Source organism: Thamnophis sirtalis, unplaced genomic scaffold (genome assembly GCF_051295495.1).
Source record: "Thamnophis sirtalis isolate CommonGarterSnake01/CBP01778 unplaced genomic scaffold, rThaSir2_p1.2 scaffold_5, whole genome shotgun sequence".
Lineage (NCBI taxonomy): Eukaryota > Metazoa > Chordata > Lepidosauria > Squamata > Natricidae > Thamnophis > Thamnophis sirtalis.
In genome coordinates this window covers 119,128,364-119,148,656 of record NW_028261385.1, presented here as the reverse complement: position 1 = coordinate 119,148,656, position 20,293 = coordinate 119,128,364, and the positions used below count along the sequence as shown (strand labels likewise).

The 20,293-nt window shown below is 38.1% G+C and overlaps 1 protein-coding gene across 2 annotated transcripts; it reads left to right on the top strand.

Annotated features, from left to right (window-relative positions):
* The first annotated feature begins 417 nt into the window (after positions 1–417).
* On the top strand, positions 418–19,834 carry LOC106550010 (cytochrome P450 2K1-like). 2 transcript variants are annotated; one of them, XR_015696793.1, is made up of 10 exons: positions 418–726; positions 3,001–3,163; positions 4,203–4,352; positions 5,587–5,747; positions 6,415–6,588; positions 7,056–7,203; positions 11,844–12,028; positions 16,234–16,375; positions 19,034–19,324; positions 19,375–19,834. XR_015696793.1 is itself a non-coding variant. In XM_014067786.2 (9 exons), exons 1-9 carry the CDS (start codon positions 550–552, stop codon positions 19,216–19,218), a joined length of 1,485 nt encoding a protein of 494 aa, XP_013923261.2. In that variant the 5' UTR covers positions 418–549; the 3' UTR covers positions 19,219–19,368. The 2 variants fall into 2 exon arrangements, 1 of the variants encoding a protein (XP_013923261.2); XM_014067786.2 differs by lacking the exon at positions 19,375–19,834 and having other exon boundaries at positions 19,034–19,368.
* The last annotated feature ends 459 nt before the right edge of the window (positions 19,835–20,293 follow it).

The following is a 20,293-nucleotide window of genomic DNA, read 5'->3' as shown; positions in this document are numbered from 1 at the left end:
AAATGATGTAGCTTTTAATTCACCCATTACTGTTTTGTGAACCACAGCCATTTGCCAAGAGGACTGTTTTGAGGTAGACTTGAGGTAGAAAGTCTCTCTTGTTTTGAATAGAACTTGAACTGTATCAATCAAAGAGAACAGAACAGAGAACAGAATCAAGGACTGAGAACAAGAGGCACTGAACTAAAGAGAGCCTCTCTTCTCTTTAGTTCAGTGAACTAAATGAAAAGTATGTCCTTAACTGCCACTGGGCTGACAGACAGATTTATATACATCTAAAAAGCTGTAGTACAAATATGTGAATCTGGTTTGGTACGTTCTTGTAGATTGCACTATTTGTGTAACACGTGCCAGGAAAAGATCAAATTCCTGTTGGAAAAAAAAACAAGGGAAGAGTTCAAAAGTTGTTTATTGAACAGAGCAGCCTGAGGATTCAGTAGAAAGAGAAGCTGGGCTCTGCCTACTGCATTGCTTTCAAATACATGCTGGAATCATTTCAGTTTTCAAAATTCCTTATAACTGTTACTGAAGACTGCTTATTAAAAGGAAATGGATTGGATCGGAGCAATTTTAACTTTACTACTATTTATTTTTGCAATTATGTTCCTTTTGAAAAAGAACAGGAATAACAGCTCCCACAATCTCCCTCCAGGACCCAGGACTATACCTATTTTGGGAAATCTGCACATGATGGATCTGAAGAGGCCTCACCAAACAATGATAGAGGTAAAACCTGATCATTAACAAGTCCCTTTTTCTGTTAATGGCCAAACCTTATTGGGATAGGACCAAATCCTGGTAACGTGGTCGGGTAAATCTCCCTGATGGTGTATACTGTATGTAAAATGTTCAAAAACTGGAGATCTAGCTGAATACATTTAAATATTTTATGTTCAAACCCCCAGGGACTTGTGGGGAAATGTAAATGCTCTTAAACTGAATGGCTTGATACCGATATGTACTTAGAGGCATTCCTATGTTTGCACTTTAAGCAGAAGTCATTAAATCTATTGCTGCAGTTTACAATACCACAAACAAAATTTTCTTACAGCTGTTTATAAAGGGAAGAAGGGTAGAATTCCTGATTATCAGATTTGTTTTTAAGAACATATTTTAAGTTCTGTCCTTAAGGAATTTTTATGAGCACTTTCAAAAACCACTAGAGGCACCATTGGAAAGTTTTTATGTGATCTCTTCCGCAACATGTTGGAGGCTCAGCTTCTCTTTTGTGAAATTCTACTCTTATGTCCAGCACAAAACTGAGGAATATAAGTGTACCTCTTTTGCAAGCATCATTACCATGAAGACGGAGGACTCAAATTACACTTGCCATAAATTAGATTACTTGAGGAAAAAGTGAAGCCTCTAGAGGCAAGGCAAGCCACTAAAATTCCAGAGACACTGAGTTTCAGTGGTAAACATGATAAACATAACAAACTCCTATTAAAGGAGTTTCTATGTAAACAGAACACAGTAAGTAAGATTAAAAGAAAAGGCAAGAGCCTTTTAGTAGCATGTCACACTAAAGGCTAACCCCCCTCCCCCAAAGAAAAATATAATGCCTTCCCTCTCGGGATCTGAGTAATTGATTTCATATCCTACTCAGAAAGCAAGCATGTAGACACTTGAAGAAAAAACTCTGCCAAATGTACAATGCCAAGAAGAAAAGTAGGTCAGACTTCCTCAAAGGAAAAAAAAAACACTGTGTTGGTGGTCAGAGATTCACTATTTAAAGGAAGAGAGTGAACAATTTATAGACTAGTCAACTTCTATGGAATAGAGTAGGGTAGAATAGAATAGAATAGAATAGAATGCATAGCATAGCATAGAATGCAATACTTTATTTGGAGAAATGCAGTCAGACACACAAGGAATTTGTTTGCAGTGCAGAAGCTCTCAATGTGCATGTAAAGCAAGAGAGTAATAATCATAATGATATAAATAAGAGGGGCAGTAGGGAAGATGGGAATGATAATAATAATACTGCATGGGTAAATATACTTAGACATAAAACAATACTGAGAGGATTAGGTATTCAGCAGTGTCATAGCCCGAGGAAAAAAAACTGCCCCTGTGTCTAGTTGTTTTGCGATGCAATGCTCTATAATGATTTCCTGAGGGAGGGAGTTGAAATAATTTATGTCCAGGATGTGAGGGGCCTGTAGATATTTTCTCCTTCTGATCTCAGCAACATACAGATCTTCTATGGAAGTAAGGCTGGTTGCAATTGTTTTTTTCTGCAATTCTAACTATCCATTGGACAGTATACTTTCCCTGTTTAATTGCTATACCAAACCAGACAGTTATCGAAGTACAGATGACAGACTCAATAATTCCTCTGTAGAACTGCATCAACAGCTCTTGGTCTGAACTTTCTAAGTTGACACAGGAAGAACATTCTTTGTTGTGCCTTTTTTAATGATGGTTCTGATATTAAGTGTCTATTTCAAACCTTGGGAGATTATAGAATCCAAAACCTACTGCTGATACTGTGCTGTCAAATATAGTAAGAAATAGTAGAGTAGGAGGGCTCTTCCTAAAATTCACTCTCATCTCCACAGTTTAAAGAATGTTTAGCTCCATATTGTTCCAGTGGTACTAATTGTTCAACCTCCCGTCTATATGCAGACTCATCAGCATCTCAAAAAAGATTAATGACTACAAACTTCAGTACTTTAACAGAGGGGTCCTTAGAGATGTAGTCATTTGTGCAGAGAGAGAAAAACAACGAAGAGCACACACAGCCCTGGGGAGCACATCTTCTTAGCAACCAGGTGCTCAATTGATTTTCCAAGCTTCACCTATTGCTTGCTTTTGCCAAAAAGCTAAAATCCATCTACAACAGTGGTGGGTTACCATCTCAATTCTCAATAGAACAGAAAAAGGAAATGTCATCTCTGCCTTTGAATATTGACTCATAGTTTCTTAAACTTATTCTACATATGTACATATAATTATTGATCAAAATGGCCTCTTTGTTTTTCATCTGTTGAATTCCAGTGGTCAAAAGTATATGGTCCCATTTTTCGCATCAAACTGGGATTCCAAGAAATGGTGGTGCTGACTGGCTATGAGACAGTGAAAGAAGCTCTAGCGAACCAGGCTGATACATTTGCAGATAGGCCTATCATCCCCATTTTTGAAGATGCAGTGAAAGGATATGGTGAGTTATTTCATTGTGCATTGTAGTTGACAAACCTTGTATGATGAGTGTGATGTAAAACTTTTCATTTGAGGTTTTCATCAAAAGAACGTCAGGTGAGTGACATAGCTTCTGCAATTCCAACCAGGATGAAAATCTAACTAAAATCATTTTAATGCCACCATGACTTGTCCCTTAATGCCAATGGAGTTAACCAGTGGTAAAAAAGCTGTGTCAATATTGTACCAAGCCCATGAGTCTTGCATACTACTCTCATCACCATGTTTGATTCTGCTTATTTGCAAATTTGAGGATGAGGGATAGGAGGAATTCCAGTAAAAGGTATGTCTTTGTCTGCTCCTATGTACATAATCCTTCACTTACAATTTGTTAAGTGACCATTAGAAACTACAATGGCACTGAAAAAGTGACTTATGATCATTTTTCATACTTACAACCAATGGTCACCTGATCAAAAGTCAAGTGCTTGGCAACTGACATTTGTTTATGACAGTTGCAATGTCCCAGGGTTATGTGATCACTTTTTGTGACAAGCAAAGTCAACGGGCAAGCCCGTTTCAGTAATCATGATTGTGTTAATAACTTAACAACTGCACTGATTCATTTAACTACAGTGGCAAGAAAGGTTATAACATGGGGCAAAACTCACTTAACAATTGCCTTACTTAGCAACAGAAATGTAGGGCTCCTCTGTGGTTATATGTTGAGAGCTATCTGTACATAGTGATACATACCTTTTTCTGTGCAATGTTTTTGCCATTTTCTCTCCCTTAATACATTTTTTCTATTCCTGTTCCTCATGGGGCATTTCATTTAGGTTTGTCAGATTTAAAACTGTACATTGATGTCTGTTCTTTGGTCTGGCTAAAGAGTGGGTGACTCACTCCACCTCCCCTGCATGTCCCTGGACAGAATGGATGGAATGCTTAATCAAATTAACAGAGCATGTTTTAATGAAGTTGTGAAACAAGAATGAGTTGTGATAGATGATAGACAGTTGATAAATTATCTTTCACTATCTTATCCTTTTTCTCTCCAGGTCTTGCTGCTGCTAGTGGTGAGAACTGGAAAATGATGCGGCGGTTTACATTAACCACATTACGGGATTATGGAATGGGCAAGAGAACCATTGAAGACAAAATCACAGAAGAATGCAGTTTCTTAACAAAGACAATGGAGACTTATGCAGGTGGGTCGGTATTATGTAATGGGACATATTCTGGGATAAATGTAGAAAAGAAAATAATTTCTGCAGATTATATCAAATGAACAAAGAGCGTGTTGGGAAGTACCTTCCTTCAAACAATTCTTAAACCCATTGTTTTGTCCCTATAAATATGTTTTCTTCTCCAATATATGCTAAGTATATTTACAGAAATGTAACTTATGGATGGCAAAATGGTTCCATAGAACTTGAATAGTTAATTCAGTGTAACATGACAGTCTCTAATCAATAACACTTCTTCAATACCTAGACAAAATTCGCATCATTGGCATTTTATGCAGGTTCTTTGCATTTTTACAAACCAGAAATGATATGGATAATATTGAGTTGAGGAAAAAGAGATAAGTGCCTGTGATAAAATAAAAATAATCCAGAACAGGGGTCCCCACCCCTTTGGAACTGGGCTGCTCAAGTGGCGGATGAGTGCATGAGCGTACATGCAGCTCCCCTCCCCCCACAGACCTCTGATCTAGGAAACTAAAAGTTCTTCATCTAATTGCCAAATGAGTTTGTATTTGTGGGGTATGTCTACATATCTACAAACTCATTGTGCCTTTTGCTTTTCAGTATATCAGTTGGAATAAAGAAAGGCATAAGATCATCTAGCTTATTAAGCAATACATATGAATCAAATTATAGGCATCTGCCTTCCAGGGTTAGAAATCTAGTCTTTTCCTTCTGTAACATTCTGAGTGAATTGTATTTTGGCTGTTGTGTTCAGAGATTTGAGAGTGGGAATTGACTGCAGTATATCTTAATCATTCTGTTCTGCCCTTGGAAACAATTGGTTAGATGCAACCATAAGTAGCTGCATTGAGATCTATTATAATTTCCTCCTACATAATATACCTACTTTTCCTTCCTTCATTTTATGAAGCTTAGTAGCTATTTGATCTTTAAAACTGCAATCATTTAATGAGAAATAACTTTGCCAAATATTTTATCCTCAAGGAATTCCATAGATGCAAAGAAAACATCACTGAGGTATGGTCAGATATTGCAATTCTGCCTCTGAGGAACTGAATTACCCTTTAATTACCCTTAATTACCCTTTGCATATTTTAAATCTAAATACTTTAAAACTTCCAGCATTAACTATAGTTTTCTATGATAAATGCTCCATTTAAGCAAGCTGATTTTGAATATAAATGCCGTAAAACATTTAGTTTTTAGTTTTTGATCTATTGTTTTCGCCTAGGAAAACCCTTTGACGTCACAACTATTCTGAGTGCTGCTGTTTCCAACATCATAGTTTGTATTCTACTTGGGAAACGTTATGAATATGAAGATGCCACATTTTTGCGACTACTGAAGATAACAAAGGAAAATGTTCAGCTTTTGGGAAGCCCTTCTGTGACGGTAAACAATTTTTTTATTTAAAAAAGTCGCAAAAAACAGGTAGCAGAATGTGTGTCGTTCAAGCTTTATTGAGAAGCAGAGCATGTTACTTCCCATGGACATCTGTAGCAAAATTTCATCCAAAGGCAATATGAACATGATGACATCAGGATTCAAATCCTACCCTTACATAGTTGTATGTAAACATCTCATTCAAGTATGAAAATGACTTTTAGCATCATGACCTTTCATGATGCATGCTTCATCATTTCCTCCCCATTCCTTGCAAAGACTTGTGAACTTAGAGAAATGGGAAACTTCATTACAAATACCTTTCCATCGTTCTTTTACTCTTTACACTACTACACAACTTTACATGTATTAAATAGCTCTCTTGTTTAGAACTTTGGCTGAGTTTCTTTTATTCATCATTCTTCCTTGTTTGGGAATCCACATGTTGTGGTAGAAAATAAGCACTTCCTCTCCCAAAACCTGTCTAGTCCATGAGATTTGGGGCTTAGTGAATTAGCAATATTGATTATCCAAAGCTTATTCAATCATGTGAGCTTGCATAGTATTGGAGGTTTTGTTTGGTTTGTAGATTTTGGGAACAATGTTTGAGATGTCCATGTCAGGAATTCAAAGTATTCACTTCGATAACATGCGTTTTCTTTTATCATTCTTTCAGCTATACAATTTGTTCCCCAAGTTAGGGTTCCTTTTGGGTGCTTATAAAAAAATAATGAAAAATGAAAAAGAGCTCCAAGAATTCATAAAGACTACCTTCATAGAATATCTCCGAGATCTTGATGAAAATGACCAGAGAAATTTTATTGAATCATTTCTTGTTCGGCAAAAACAGGTAATGGTATATGTTATAGGTGTTTATAATTATTGATTTTTTAAATATATATTTTAAAAATATGCTTCCATGTAAATTACTTGCTAAGATCCTTGTTTTCAAAATATGGAAGGAAACAAATTTCTAAAGCAATTTTAATCATTTGCTCTTCATTACTTCATTTCCTAAACTGCAGCTACTTAAAACTTCACCCAGATTGTTTTCCCTCTCCATTAAAAATGTCTTAAATATTGATCTCTTTCTGGAAGAGTGGCTCCAAGTGGGGATAGGAGCGGGCAATTCCTTTGTGCCAATCATTTCTCTTTATATGCAATTAAATTTTGATTTTAGAGTTTTTCTTCTAGAAATCCAGTAGTATTGGGGCAACTATAATTTTTCAGGTAGACACATGTCATCTGAGATTTTAGGAATATGCATTATTTGGTTAGGTTGAGTTTCCTTACTAATATTTTCTTTATACACTTCAGGAGAATATGAAGATGACACATGGTGGATATTTCCATAATGAAAATCTTATAGGTCTTGTAGATGATTTATTTGCTGCTGGTACAGACACAACGGCAAACACTCTGCGCTGGGCGATACTCCTAATGATGAAGTACCCAGAAATTCAGAGTAAGCACTTTCATTTCATTGACTTGCAATAAATATATAATAATGACTGAAAAAGAATTGTTGGCATCTGGAATATTACTTGAACAAAGGGAAAGAGATGAACCAAGAATTAAATTGTTTTTCAAATGGAGAAGACCCTGGATGATATCATTTTTAAAACTACCATTAATAATATTTTCTGTATCTTTATTTTAGTTCTGTCATATATAATTTTTTCTTGTATCTTTGTGATGTTCTTTCCTATATAAATTTGCTTTGTTCCTCAATATGTAACAAAGTTCCTTCATGGCTTAGCACCAGTTCTCCAAATATTTATTTTCAATATTGCTTTTATTGAGCAATTTTGGGATCACATGTCTGTTTGGAATTGCTTATAGTTTACAAAGAAAGAAAGAAAAATGGCCTGAGAGCTAGAAAAACCAAAAAACTAGGGCACTAACTGCAGCCTTTCATAAAGTCAAGAGAAAAGCCAGATCTTCAGTAGTTTTCTGAACAACAGATTAACAGAGTTGGAAAGGACCTTGTAGGTTATCTAGTTCAACCTCCCACCCAAGCAGGAGACCCTACACCATTTCTGACAAATGTCAGTTCAATCTCTTCTTGAAAGTTTCCAGTGATGAAGCTCCTACAACTTCTGAAAACAAGCTGTTCCATTGGTTGATTGTTCTCGCTGTCAGAAAATTTCTCCTTATTTCTAGGTTGAATCCTTCCTTGATCAGTTTCCATCCATTATTTCTTGTCCGGCCTTCAGGTGCTTTGGAAAATAGCTTGATTCCCTCCTTTCAGTGGCAGCCTCTCACGTCTCCCCTGGTCATTCTCTTCACTACACTAGCCATGCTTCCAACTGTTTATCATATGTTTTAGCTTCCATCCCCTAATCATCTTGGTTGCTCTTCTCTGCACTATTTCTAAAGTCTCAACATCTTTTTTATAGTGTGGTGACCAAAACTGGATGCAGTACTCCAGGTGCGGGCTTACTAAGGCTTTTTAGAGTGATATTAGTACCTAGTTTTTCCTGTGGTGACGTCACCATGCTTGGAGCTGGGGAAAGGGAAGTTGAAAGTAGTGGCCCCAGGGCTCTTCAGAGAAAAGAAAGATGGTGGGGTTCATCTCTGTATTGATCTGTGAGCTTTGAATGCAGTATGCAAAAAGAACACGTATCCCTTTCCCTCATGAAAGATATGGTGAACCACTTGGCTAAAGGTAAGATCTTCACCAAGCTGGACTTGAGAGAGGCATATTACTACATACGGATCAGAAAAGGGGATGAGTGGAAGACCGCTTTTAACACTTCCCTTGGCAGTTTCCAGTACAAAGTCATGCCTTTTGTGCTACAAGGAGCACCCACAGTCTTAATGCAGTACATAAATGAGATGCTGCAGGAGCACCTGTACTGTGGAGTACTTGTTTATCTCAATGACATCTTGATCTTCTCTGAGACCCTAGAAGACCATGTGAAGCTGGTATGGCAAGTGTGAGTTCCACAAGACCTCGCTAGATTACCTGGATTATCATATCTCCAATGAGGGGGTAGAAATGGATCCAGGAAAAGTGAAAGCGGTGTTAGACTGGAAACCTCCAAGTACTCACAGACAACTACAGAGCTTCCTTGGATTTGCCAATTTCTATAGGCAGTTCATTCTGACTTTCACTGAAATTGCCCTCCCATTGACTGAGCTATTAAAAACAGGACCTTCCCCAACAAAACCAAAAGCAAACCAACCACTAAAGTGAACTATGGATTGTCAAAAAGCCTTTGAGAAGTTAAAACGACTTTTTGCCAAGAGCCCATACTGCAGCACTCTGACCCTGAACAACTATTCATAATCCAGACGGATGCCAGTGATGTAGCAATACCTGGGTGCTACTGCAAAAGAATAAAGGGGACCACCTCTTGCCGTGCGCTTACATCTCCAAGAAACTCACCACTACTGAAAGGAGGTAGGCCATTTGGGAGAAAGAGGCATTCACGATCAGGTGGAGCATGCTCACCTGAAGAAACTTTCTGGAAGCAGGGGATATACCATTCGAGGTCTGGACTGATCATAAAAACCTCAAAGCCCTCAAAGCCCCCCAAACAAGTCCGCTGGGCACAATATTTCCAAAGGTTCAAATTTGAAATTAAACACATCCCCGCAGGAAACAACCTGTTGGCAGATGCTTTGCCGAGGAAACCGCAGTACGACAATAAGAAGGAAGAAGTTGTTCAACCCATCATTTCTTCCTCCCACTAACCAGTAGCCCAGATCACTACCCGAAGCTAGGACAAGCTGACGACTGAAAGCGGCGCTCCCGACAGACCCCTGGTTCAACAACAATGACATCCTAATGATGAATGGTGGCTTAGCCTGGAAGGGGTAAAAACTGTACATCCCTGCGGGGTTGAGACTGCAAGTTTTACAGTGAAGTCATGATGGGAAACTAGGAGGTCACTTTGGATTCCTAAATACACTCCACCTCACCAGATGTCAATTTTGGTGGCCAAAGATGAAATCAGAGGTGGAAGACTATATAAGAAGCTATGCTACTTGCGCAATGATGAAAACACAACCGGGGAAGCCCTCTGGACTACTGCAACGAGTGGCTGGCCCTAGCCGACCATGGGAAGAGATCGCAATGGACTTCATCATCGAACTCCCAGACAGCAATGGAAATAAAGTAATCTGGACAATTATTGATTTGGTTTCCAAGCAGGCGCATTTCATCGCTTGTTCAGGGCTGCCGTCCGCAAAGAAAGTAGCAAAAATGTTTGTGAAACACATTTATCGCCTACATGGGGTGGCCAAGAGGATCATTTCAGACCATGGAGTTCAGTTCACCACCAAATTCTGGAGAGAGTTCCTGAGATCCATTGGGTCCACACAAGGACTCAGCTCAGCATTTCATCTAAATATGAATGGCGCAGTGAGAGGACCAATGCGATGGTGGAACAATACATCCACTGTTACGTGGAAGATCAGCAAGACAACTGGTCAGACTTGCTACCCTTCGCCAAAGTGATGTACAACAATGCAGTCCACGAGATTAACTCCTTTCCAGATTACCAGTGGCATGGGATTTGTTCTCTTGCCTAAGCTGCCTAGAGAACCCCCCTCCTCCATGTCTCTGAATGAATGGATGGACACACTAAAGAAGGGATGGGAAAATACGAAGAAAGCTCTAGCAGATGAGGAAAAAGCCTACAAGAAACAAGCTGATAAAACACCGCTCACTCCAATCCCCCTTTCGTTTGAGGAACAAAGTTTCTTTATCTACCAAATATATAAGATTAAGAATGCCTAGTAAGAAATTGGGCCCAAGGTCCATTCCCAATAGAGAAGATAATTAATCCAGGTACAGTTCGACTCAAGTCTATCCAGAATTCTAGGGAAAATTTACCCAATATTTCATTGTAGCTTGCTGAAACTAGTTATTGGGTCCAGCATAAGACCATCCACCCAAGCCCCCCCTCTTCCAGGAGTGGTAGAAGGGGAAACACATTATGAGGTGAAAAAAATATTAGATTCCAGGCTGTATGGGGGTTGCTTACAGTATCTAGTGCATTGGAAGGGTGACCCTTTGTCCGAAGCTACTTGGGTGAAAAGTTGGGACCTAAAAGCGGATAAGTTAGTGAAACAATTCCATGAGAAGTTTTCCGATAAGCCAAAGTGTCTCCCTGGGGGGAGAAGGAGTGGTTAAACGTGTTATGTTAACTTTTATGTTATTCTCTTTTTAGGAAATGTTTCTCTTTTGAAGAGAGGTTCCTTTCAGAATCTTTGGCCTCCCACACACTCACTCTCTATTTCTTTATTATGCTGTTTCATTAGTAGAAATTAGGAGGGGGAATAGTAAGGAGTAGAATTGTAGAATGTGTTGTTGTCAAAACAGAACATTCCTTCCCAAAAGCCCAAGGTCATCTTTTGTCTCCGCACCTCAGCACCTGACCAGAACTAGATGGGTGGAGATGTCAGTGTGGCAGAGGAAGATTGGACCATGTGATGAATCTGTGGGTGTGGGAGGAAGATCATTAACTTTCAACTGGGTGGAAACCCCAGGAAGTTCAGATTTGGGTTTGCAACAGATGTACCAACATGTCTCCATTAATAAATTGGAACTTTTTGAAGAGATTTGCCTTGATTTAGGTTTGGATGATATTTGGAATGCTGATACCTGGTTTTATCCAGTTTATAGATTTACTTCAAAGTGACAGCAATAACATCAGAGTGCCAGCAATCTGGATCTGGGTGGTACCTTTCCAGACGGCAGGCATCAGTTTAAAGAAGGCATGCTTCCTGAGTTCCCCTAAATGCCATTAATTGATGGATTCACTTGGGCAATCTCACCAGCATTTGATTTGCATTCAGTATCTAACTAAATTGGTCCACAGGGCTCACATGGAAATAACAAGGACTGCTAATCACTATCTATGTTGCCAAATTCCTGGCTGGATACAATGATTGAGTGGCCTGCAAGACTTCCAAATATACAGCAGACTACAGTAGTCCATTTGTAAATAATGCAAGAGTGACTGTCTGAAGGGCCTTAATCCAAGGATTACAGGCAGTGACTATTGTTTTCATTCAGATTTAAAATTTATGCATTAACTATCATTTAAAATGAAATTCAAAAAAGGAATCATCCTGATCATTTTTTTTTCCTAGGAAAAGTTCAAGAAGAAATTGCAAAAGAGATTGGTGATATCCAACCAAGGACAGACCACCGAGCCAAAATGCCTTACACTGATGCTGTAATTCATGAAATTCAAAGGTTTGCTGATATTGTTCCATCCAATTTGCCACATTCAACCTCCATGGATACAACTTTAAAAGGCTTCTTCATCCCCAAGGTGATCAGTCTAAAATCAATGTATTACATACAGTAGGTGCTTGGCTTTCGTGTACAACATGGTAGAAAAAAGCAGACCTTAAATAAATGAAATTGGCTAAATCAAGTTATAAAGCTGGAAACTATTATATTATTAGAACAATTTCCATAGATCTCTCTCTAAATGCCAATGGGGGATGATTTTCTTTGGCATCTGGCAATCCCAAACTGCCCTGCATCTTGATATATGAGAGATATTTTCTTCCCTTGTTTCATTCTTTCATTTTGCCCTCTCTTAGTTTACTGCTTTATAGCCCCTCCTTGTCTCCTGCGAGCCTTGAATATTGGTTTGGGGCCTGAAATTTGATTCCATAAGTGTAAGAAAAAGTGTTTCAATATAATAAAACACAACTTATTTTTTTTTTATTCAGAAAATTTATATAGCTGCCTATTCACTTACGGTAACTCTAGGCAACTTGCAATCAATAAAAATACAACATAGAAAAAAAATAAAAATAAAAACAATGACCCCACTCCAGCAACAGCACACAATTAAATAAGGCATTTGATGGGCTCCCTTCCACTCTGTGTTCCCCAGGCCCGCTGGCAAAACCAAGTTTTCATGCACCTCTGAAAGATTACCAAACTGGTGGCCAGTCTAATTTCTGCAGGGATGATGTTCCAGAGGGAGGGAGCCACTGCAGAGAAGCCCATACTTCTGGGTCCTTCCAATGTAACTCCTTAGGGGAGGGAACTCACAACATTCCTTGCTCCCCATTCTAGTGGATCGGGTGGATGTAATCAGCAAGAGATGATCCCTCAGATAACCTGGTCCCAAGCAAATCAGCAACCAATGCAGCTCCCACAGCAGAGGTAACACATGTGCACACTGAGATAAGCTTAAACTGACATGGCGTACTGCATTTTGGACCAACAGGAGCTTCCAGATATAATAGTCAAGGCAGGATGTGACTAGGACATGAGTGACCATGAGAGGAATTGTTGGTCTAGGAAGAGGCGTAAATGGTGCACAATCTGCAGATGTGCAAAAGTCCTCCTGGCCATGACTGCCACTTGCTTTTCAAGCAGGAATCATGAGTCAATAGAGTAACCCCCAGATTATCACTGGATCTGTATGTGGCACTGCCATCTTATCCAAGACCAAAGGTGGCAATTTTCCATGGAACCCCAAATCCAGAGTCACTCTGTCTTGCCAAGTTTCAGTTTTAACCCATTGCTCCCCCATCCAGGCCCTAAGAGACTGTGAGAGTTGTGACTTCACTCACCACGGGCTGAGACATTCAGATGAGTATCATCAGCATATTAAGGATATCTCAATCCATAGTGACAGGTGATCTCACCCAATGGCTTCATTAGATGTTAAGCAGAAGCAGAGAGAGTACCGAGTCAACAGGACCCCACAAGCAGTGAATGAGGGCTGAAACTCTCACTTCCTATTAACACCAACTGAGAGCAGCCACAGAGGAAGGAAGTGAACCAGGATAGCACAGAGCCCCCTGCACTTCTTCAAAACTGCTTGAGAAGGATATCATGGTTGATGGTATCGAAGACCACTAAGAAGTCAAGTAGAGCAAGAATTGGTGCACTACCCCCATCCTGCTTCATCCAAAAATCATCAAAAAGTGCAATCAATGCTGTTTCTTTCCCATATACCTAAATCCTGACTGGTAAGAATCTAGATAATCTGTTTCACTCAGAAACCTATGGAGCTGCTGCTCAACCACCTTTCTCCAAAAGGGAAGATTGGGCACAGGTTGGAAATTATCCAATAGGGGAATCTAGTGATGACTTCTTATAGTCTTAGTTTCCCCCTTGCAAAACAGGTCTACAATTTATAAATTTCTAAAGTTCTATTTCCTTAAATAATTAGACATATCTATTTACTGTAAAAAAAATAATCAACAGGTAAGCCATTGGACAAAACTAATTTCAAAGCCTCTGTTAACAATCTATTATTGCATTTTACACACAGAAAGTTCACAAAAACTTTGAATCTACCATGAAACACTGCACACTCTGTTCCGTCCAGGATCAAATATTGATTTTCAATAATATTTTTTTTCTTTAAATTATCTGGGATTTACACAAACAATTGCATCTCATTCCCCAAAGTCATAAATCTCTGTTGTGAATATCCCTGTTCAGAAGGGTTTTGTACAAGTTGAACACAACATCTCTTAACAGTTGTCTTTTGATTGAATATAATACATCTAATCCACAATCTCCATCATTTTTTTTAATAAAGCCCAGTTCTTTGCTGATCCATATTGCCATCTGTCAATTCATTTTAAATTCATCTCCCTTTTTAGCCTTCTCCCAAGAGCCTACAATTCTCAAACAAAGCTCCTTCTCTTTATTGTTTTCATTTTTAATATAATCCAAATTTTGTTTATACTTGGACTTTGACAACAAAACATAGGCAATTCCTCTCAAGGACAAAAGAAGTAGATGAGCCATAAAAAAATGACCATGAGAAAAATTAAGATAATATTTCTCAGAATAGAGAGTAAATAGAAAAGAAAATGAAAATTTCAATTTTTTTTTAAAGAACAAGAAAGATTAAAGATATGTTCTGGACAAATGGTAAATGGAATAAACATGTAAAAGCCGGAGCTCAGAAGGCCCTGGCTCAGACGGCCCAATTAAATAAACTTATCTTAGAGGAAACTCCATTTTTATTAACCCCAGTGTTAAAGGTCTTTCAGGTGAAAATTGAACCAGTACTTACCTATGGGGCAGAAATATGGGGGTTAGTTAAATTGCCTGGGTTGGAAATCCTCAAAATAAGTTCTTGAGGAGAATCTTGGCAGTGTCCCCTGGAACCCCAGCATGCATAGTGAGGGCAGAATTGGGAGTACATGCGATTGGCACATGGGCCATGTCGAAGACCGTTTATTACTGGCTAAGAATAATCGTGATGGAGGAAGGGAGGTTAGTAAAGGTAGCGCTAATGGAGCAGATTATCTCAAGTAATAAAAATAATTGGCTATCAAGAACTTTGAAGCTTTAGTATTCCTTTAAACTGGCAGCAGCACGATCTTAGGCAGATCAGAACTTGGATTGCACAGAGATTTAAGGACATAAGTGCACAATCAGACATTGCACAGGTGATAGCAGCAAAAGTTTGCCCCTGGTTATCAGTAAACAAACACATTTTTAAAATAGAAAAATATTTAACTTCGCCTTTATCTCCCGTCATAAGGAGATTTTTTTCCAAATTGAGATTGGACCAACTTCAAACAAACATGCTTTAGGGCAGGTATAAGGGGATCCCTGCAAGTGAAAGAGTCTGTTTATCTTGGATGGACGGGGGAAGTCGAAACAATGTCCCACGTAATTTTTGATTGCCCCCTGTACTCAGATTTGAGGGAACACCAGTTAGGTAGGATCCCCTAAGTCTAAAGAGCGCTTTTTGCAACATTGTTTGTTAGGTACTAATTTGCAGTTGGTGAAATGGATTGCCAAATTTACTGTAAAGTTGATGGAAATAAGGACAAAGTTGGTGCAGCAGAACATGGTAGGTTTATATTTTATATTGTATTTTATTCCATTTACATTTTAAACTGTGGTTTATTTCAATCTCATTTTCAATTGTAGTTTTTGTCGTTGGAACTTAGTATGGCCCAAGGGCTAATCAATAAAGATTGATTGATTGATTAAAGATATATACAAAAATATCAGATAGCAACTAGTAAAATGCAAAATCCTTGCAGTAGAAATATGATGCAAATATAAATCAAATCATTTTACTACTAAAAATAAAGTTTTTGAGCCATTTGTTTCCATGCAGCAAAAGCGGAACTGTTTCATAACTCCGAAGCAAAGCAGTAAAAAGAGGTTTTAAAAAATTACATTTAGAGTCTAGCAAGGGGTGTGTTTGTAAAACAAATCAGTATACAACCAGATGATTAATTAAATGGGTAAGTCAAAAGCAAAAAAAAAGTGAAGTTTAAAACTGAGGTGCGTTTGCTGTGTGGAAAAATAGAGATGGTGTGTGTGTGTGTGTGTGTGTGTGTGTGTGTGTAGGTATGTATGTATATGTATATGTATATTATTTTTTGAATATAAAATATTGCTCCAGGACCATTGTTCACTTCTCAATAAACACTTTACAAAACTTTACAAAATCCATGTATTAATTTTTATAATCATGCATTATTTGGACATACTTCTTTTCATATCATCCTTTATCTTTTCTTTTTATAGGGCAGCTATGTCATTCCCTTGCTGAGCTCTGTGCTCCATGATGAATCTCAGTGGGAGAAACCATATAAATTCTACCCTGAACATTTTCTTGACTCTGAAGGAAAATTTGTGAAGAGGGATGCATTCATGCCATTTTCTGCAGGTGAGATTCTCTGATGTCATAGATTAGGTTCCGTAAAAGGCAACCCTTAATGCCTTGTTTGAAAAGAAAACAACTGATAAAAGCTTGATCTCAGGGACCTTATTTTGACAAAGTTTGCACCTCATGGACAACATGTGTGGCCAGGCTTGACAGACTTGTATGTTGATTCCAGAGTCTGCCAGTGGATATCCTCAATTCTCTGCATGAGTTACTGTTATTCCTGCTGTGCTTAATATCACCATCTCTGCCTCTGTCCAGGATGATCTTGTCTTTCAGCCTTCCTGGCTGGTTGGGGCCTTCAGACAGACACAAACTTTGGGTCTTTTTAGCGCGAAGCGTTTTTATTAGATTTTCTTAAGCTTTTATACCAATATGGTCATACCAATATGGCAGAGCACAAAATGTTCCCTCCAAAGCCGATACCAATCCTGTGAGAAGAGAATTGTTGGGAAGAGGGTTTTTTCCCCAGTATGGACTCCAAACTGACCTGTCCATGCAGCCCCATTTCTGTGATGCTTCAGACCACAGCTAAATGTAGCTGCAAACTTTGCAAGCTGTTTGATGGGTAAGGATTTGAATACAACTCAAATCAAATCATTTTAGCTGACATCCCAATCCCATTGCTTCCCAAAGCTGCCCTTATTTTCAGAGCAAGACACCCTCAAACATTAAGCAATGTGGCATTTAAAAAAAAGTTGTAGGGTGGTGGGGGCTTCCCATTTTGACACCCCACCCCCTGCCTTTGCCTGCACTCCATTGCCTCCAACTCTACTCTCCACCTATCACTACCCCTCTCCCCCCTTGGACAGCCTGCTCGCTCATCCCTCCAGCTTTTCATCCAACACCTTGAGCGAATTATCCCTGCAGCAAATTTTGGGTGTTTAGATGTCCTGCAAACAGATGGCAGCAGTGAGTTGGCGGTGGCGAGAAGGCTGCCCCCATCTGACCATGTTGAGCTCGAGTCATCTTAGACTCTTTTGATCATGTGATCATGAAGAACCTGCATTGGTAATAAGTGTGAAAAATTTTCACTTTTTCATAGTGCCATTGTAAGTTCAAAAGGTTAGTAAATGGACCTTTGTATATCAAATATTACCTGTAATGGCACCAGAATGAAAATATAGACAAATATACCACAATAGGATAGTTAATAGAATCCTTTTTAAGAAGACTTTCTCTGAAGTTTTCTCTATTCCAAGAACTAAATTTCCCCCAAAGAGAATTAGATAAGCAGAAGGGTTGCCCTGGAGAGACCTAAAATCTTCCATGTAAAGTTCTTTTGGGTTATGTCCAATTGAGCAATAACTCACTCATCCCAACATATATTTTGTTGGGAATATATATCTGAGATATCACCTTGCTCCATAATACTGTATATTAATTGTCCTCCTCTGGAATCACAATCACAAACAAATGCCTGTTTTCCTTCTGCAGGACCAATAAATAAAATGTGATACCTAGTTCTGTCATAGTTAAAAGAGGGGCATTACTGCATTTGTTGGCATTGATTTCCCATATTTTTTGACATTGTCCTCAAATTCAGAAATCTGCTGCTATTTAGTGGTTTGAAAAATGCAGGTAGTCCTCAATTTACAACCACAATTGAACCCAAAATTTATGTTGCTAAGCAAGACAGTTTTAAGAGACTTTTGCTCCATTTTACAATCTTTCTTGCCATAGTTAAGTGAATCATTGCAGTAGTTAAGATAGCAACATGGTTATTAAATGAATCTGACCTCCCCATTGACTTTGCTTACTAGAAGGTCACAAAAGGTGATCACATGAAAACAACATTAATATCTAAATTTTGATCTCATAATCATGGGGAGACTACAATGGTCGTAAGTGTGAAAATGGTCACAAGTCACTTTTTGCAGTGCTGTAACTTTGAACAGTCACTGAACAAACCATTGTAAGTCGAAGATTGTCTCCATTTCTTTAAAGCATTTTACAGGGCGGGGCATAACCTTTTCCTAGGGGGTCACAGCAACACTTGTAATAACAACACAAATAATTCATACACCATTCGAAAGCCCATCAAAAACTGAGTTTATTGACACGATTTAATAGTCAGTATGACCACCATTAGCCCTTCGAACAGCATTCAAACGAGGTGGATAAGAACACAACAAATATTCAAACAGTTCCGTTCGATTTTCCAGATTTTTCAACACAGTTTCCAAATTCATTCTCAAAGTTTCAACCGAATATCGACACCTCATTTTAAAGCCCATAAAAAACTGAATTGAATGAGCTATTAAATGTTAAATTTGTTTTGGTTGAAACTTTGAGAATGAATTTGGAAACTGTGTTGAAAAATCTGGAAAATCGAACGGAACTGTTTGAAGATTTGTTGTGTTCTTATCCACCTCGTTTGAATGCTGTTTGAAGGGCTAATGGTGGTCATACTGACTATTAAATCGTGTCAATAAACTCAGTTTTTGATGGGCTTTCGAATGGTGTATGAATTATTTGTGTTGTTATTACAAGTGTTGCTGTGACCCCCTAGGAAAAGGTTATGCCCCACCCTGTACTTCTATCAATATCTTTGATCTGTCATTATGTACTTATGTGCTGATCTTTCCATAGCCATAGGACATTGAGAAAACCTGTGAAATAGTTTTAAAAAAACAATAAACCCTCATTGTTTTCTTCTAGGTCGAAGAATCTGTGCAGGTGAGACCCTTGCCAAAATGGAGCTCTTCCTCTTCTTCACCAGCCTCTTGCAGAAATTTACCTTCCAGCCACCCCCAGGAACATTTAAAGATGATCTGGACCTGACTCCAATTGTTGGATTTACCTCCACTCCCATGCCGTACAAGACCTGTGCTGTGTTACGCTGATATGACAATATATACATTACTTATATTACAATATATGTATCAGTTATAAAATGTACCTATATATCTATATCTAGCTAGCTACATCTATCATGTAACATCTATCCACCTATATTCATCTATCCATCTATCATATAACATCTATCCACTTATATTCACCTATCCATCCATCCATCCATCCATCCATCCATCCATCCATCCATCATCTATATGTCTTCAGTTTGACAGAGGCAAAATTTAACAATAGAATTCAGTACTGTATACATTTCATGTGTTATTTAGAAGATAAATGGAAATGATCTATAATCTCATGAAATGTAAATCCTGATAGGGAAGAATAGTAGGGAAATCATGAAAAACAAAGTGTTTTTTTAATTTAAGACATTTATTTCTTATGCTTTTTCCTATTTTTTGTCTTCAAGTTCTGTTTCTGTTTATAACTTTTTTTTCCTCTTTTGCTTTAATTAAGAAATGTAATTCTACTTAACATTTTAAACAACAGTATTTTTTCTGCAATAGTCCTTAGTCAATTTATGTATTTGCTTGTATATCACCCAGAGTCCCCTTAAGATGGTTATGGGCAACTGTAAAAATTTAGTTAATAAATAATATTCAACTGCATATATTAAATTATATTCTTTTGTTACAAAATATAATAATTTAATTATGGCAGAAGTAGTAATGATAATATGATTTAAAAGTTTGCTCTTGTTAATATAATCAGTAAATTCTGGCCAAAATATTAATCTGGATAACAAATGAGATTCAGTAACTTTCAAGAAGTAGAACTGAGTGCTAATGACCAGATGACTGCAAGGAATATACATTCTTTCATCCCCCATCATCCAATGAAAACTGAAGAAGCTTCTTGGTTGTGAAGCAAAACATCTTCAAGGAAAAATAAAGTCCAGTTGCCTTTTGAAAAAGAACCTTTGGGACAAGCATGACCTAGATGACTGAGACTCTCCATAGACAAATGAGATCCAATAACATTCAAGAATTTCCTTTTTCTTGGAAAGGAGCTTTAATTTCTTTGCTATCTAATAGGAAGAATGACCCAACTTCTCCAAAACCACAT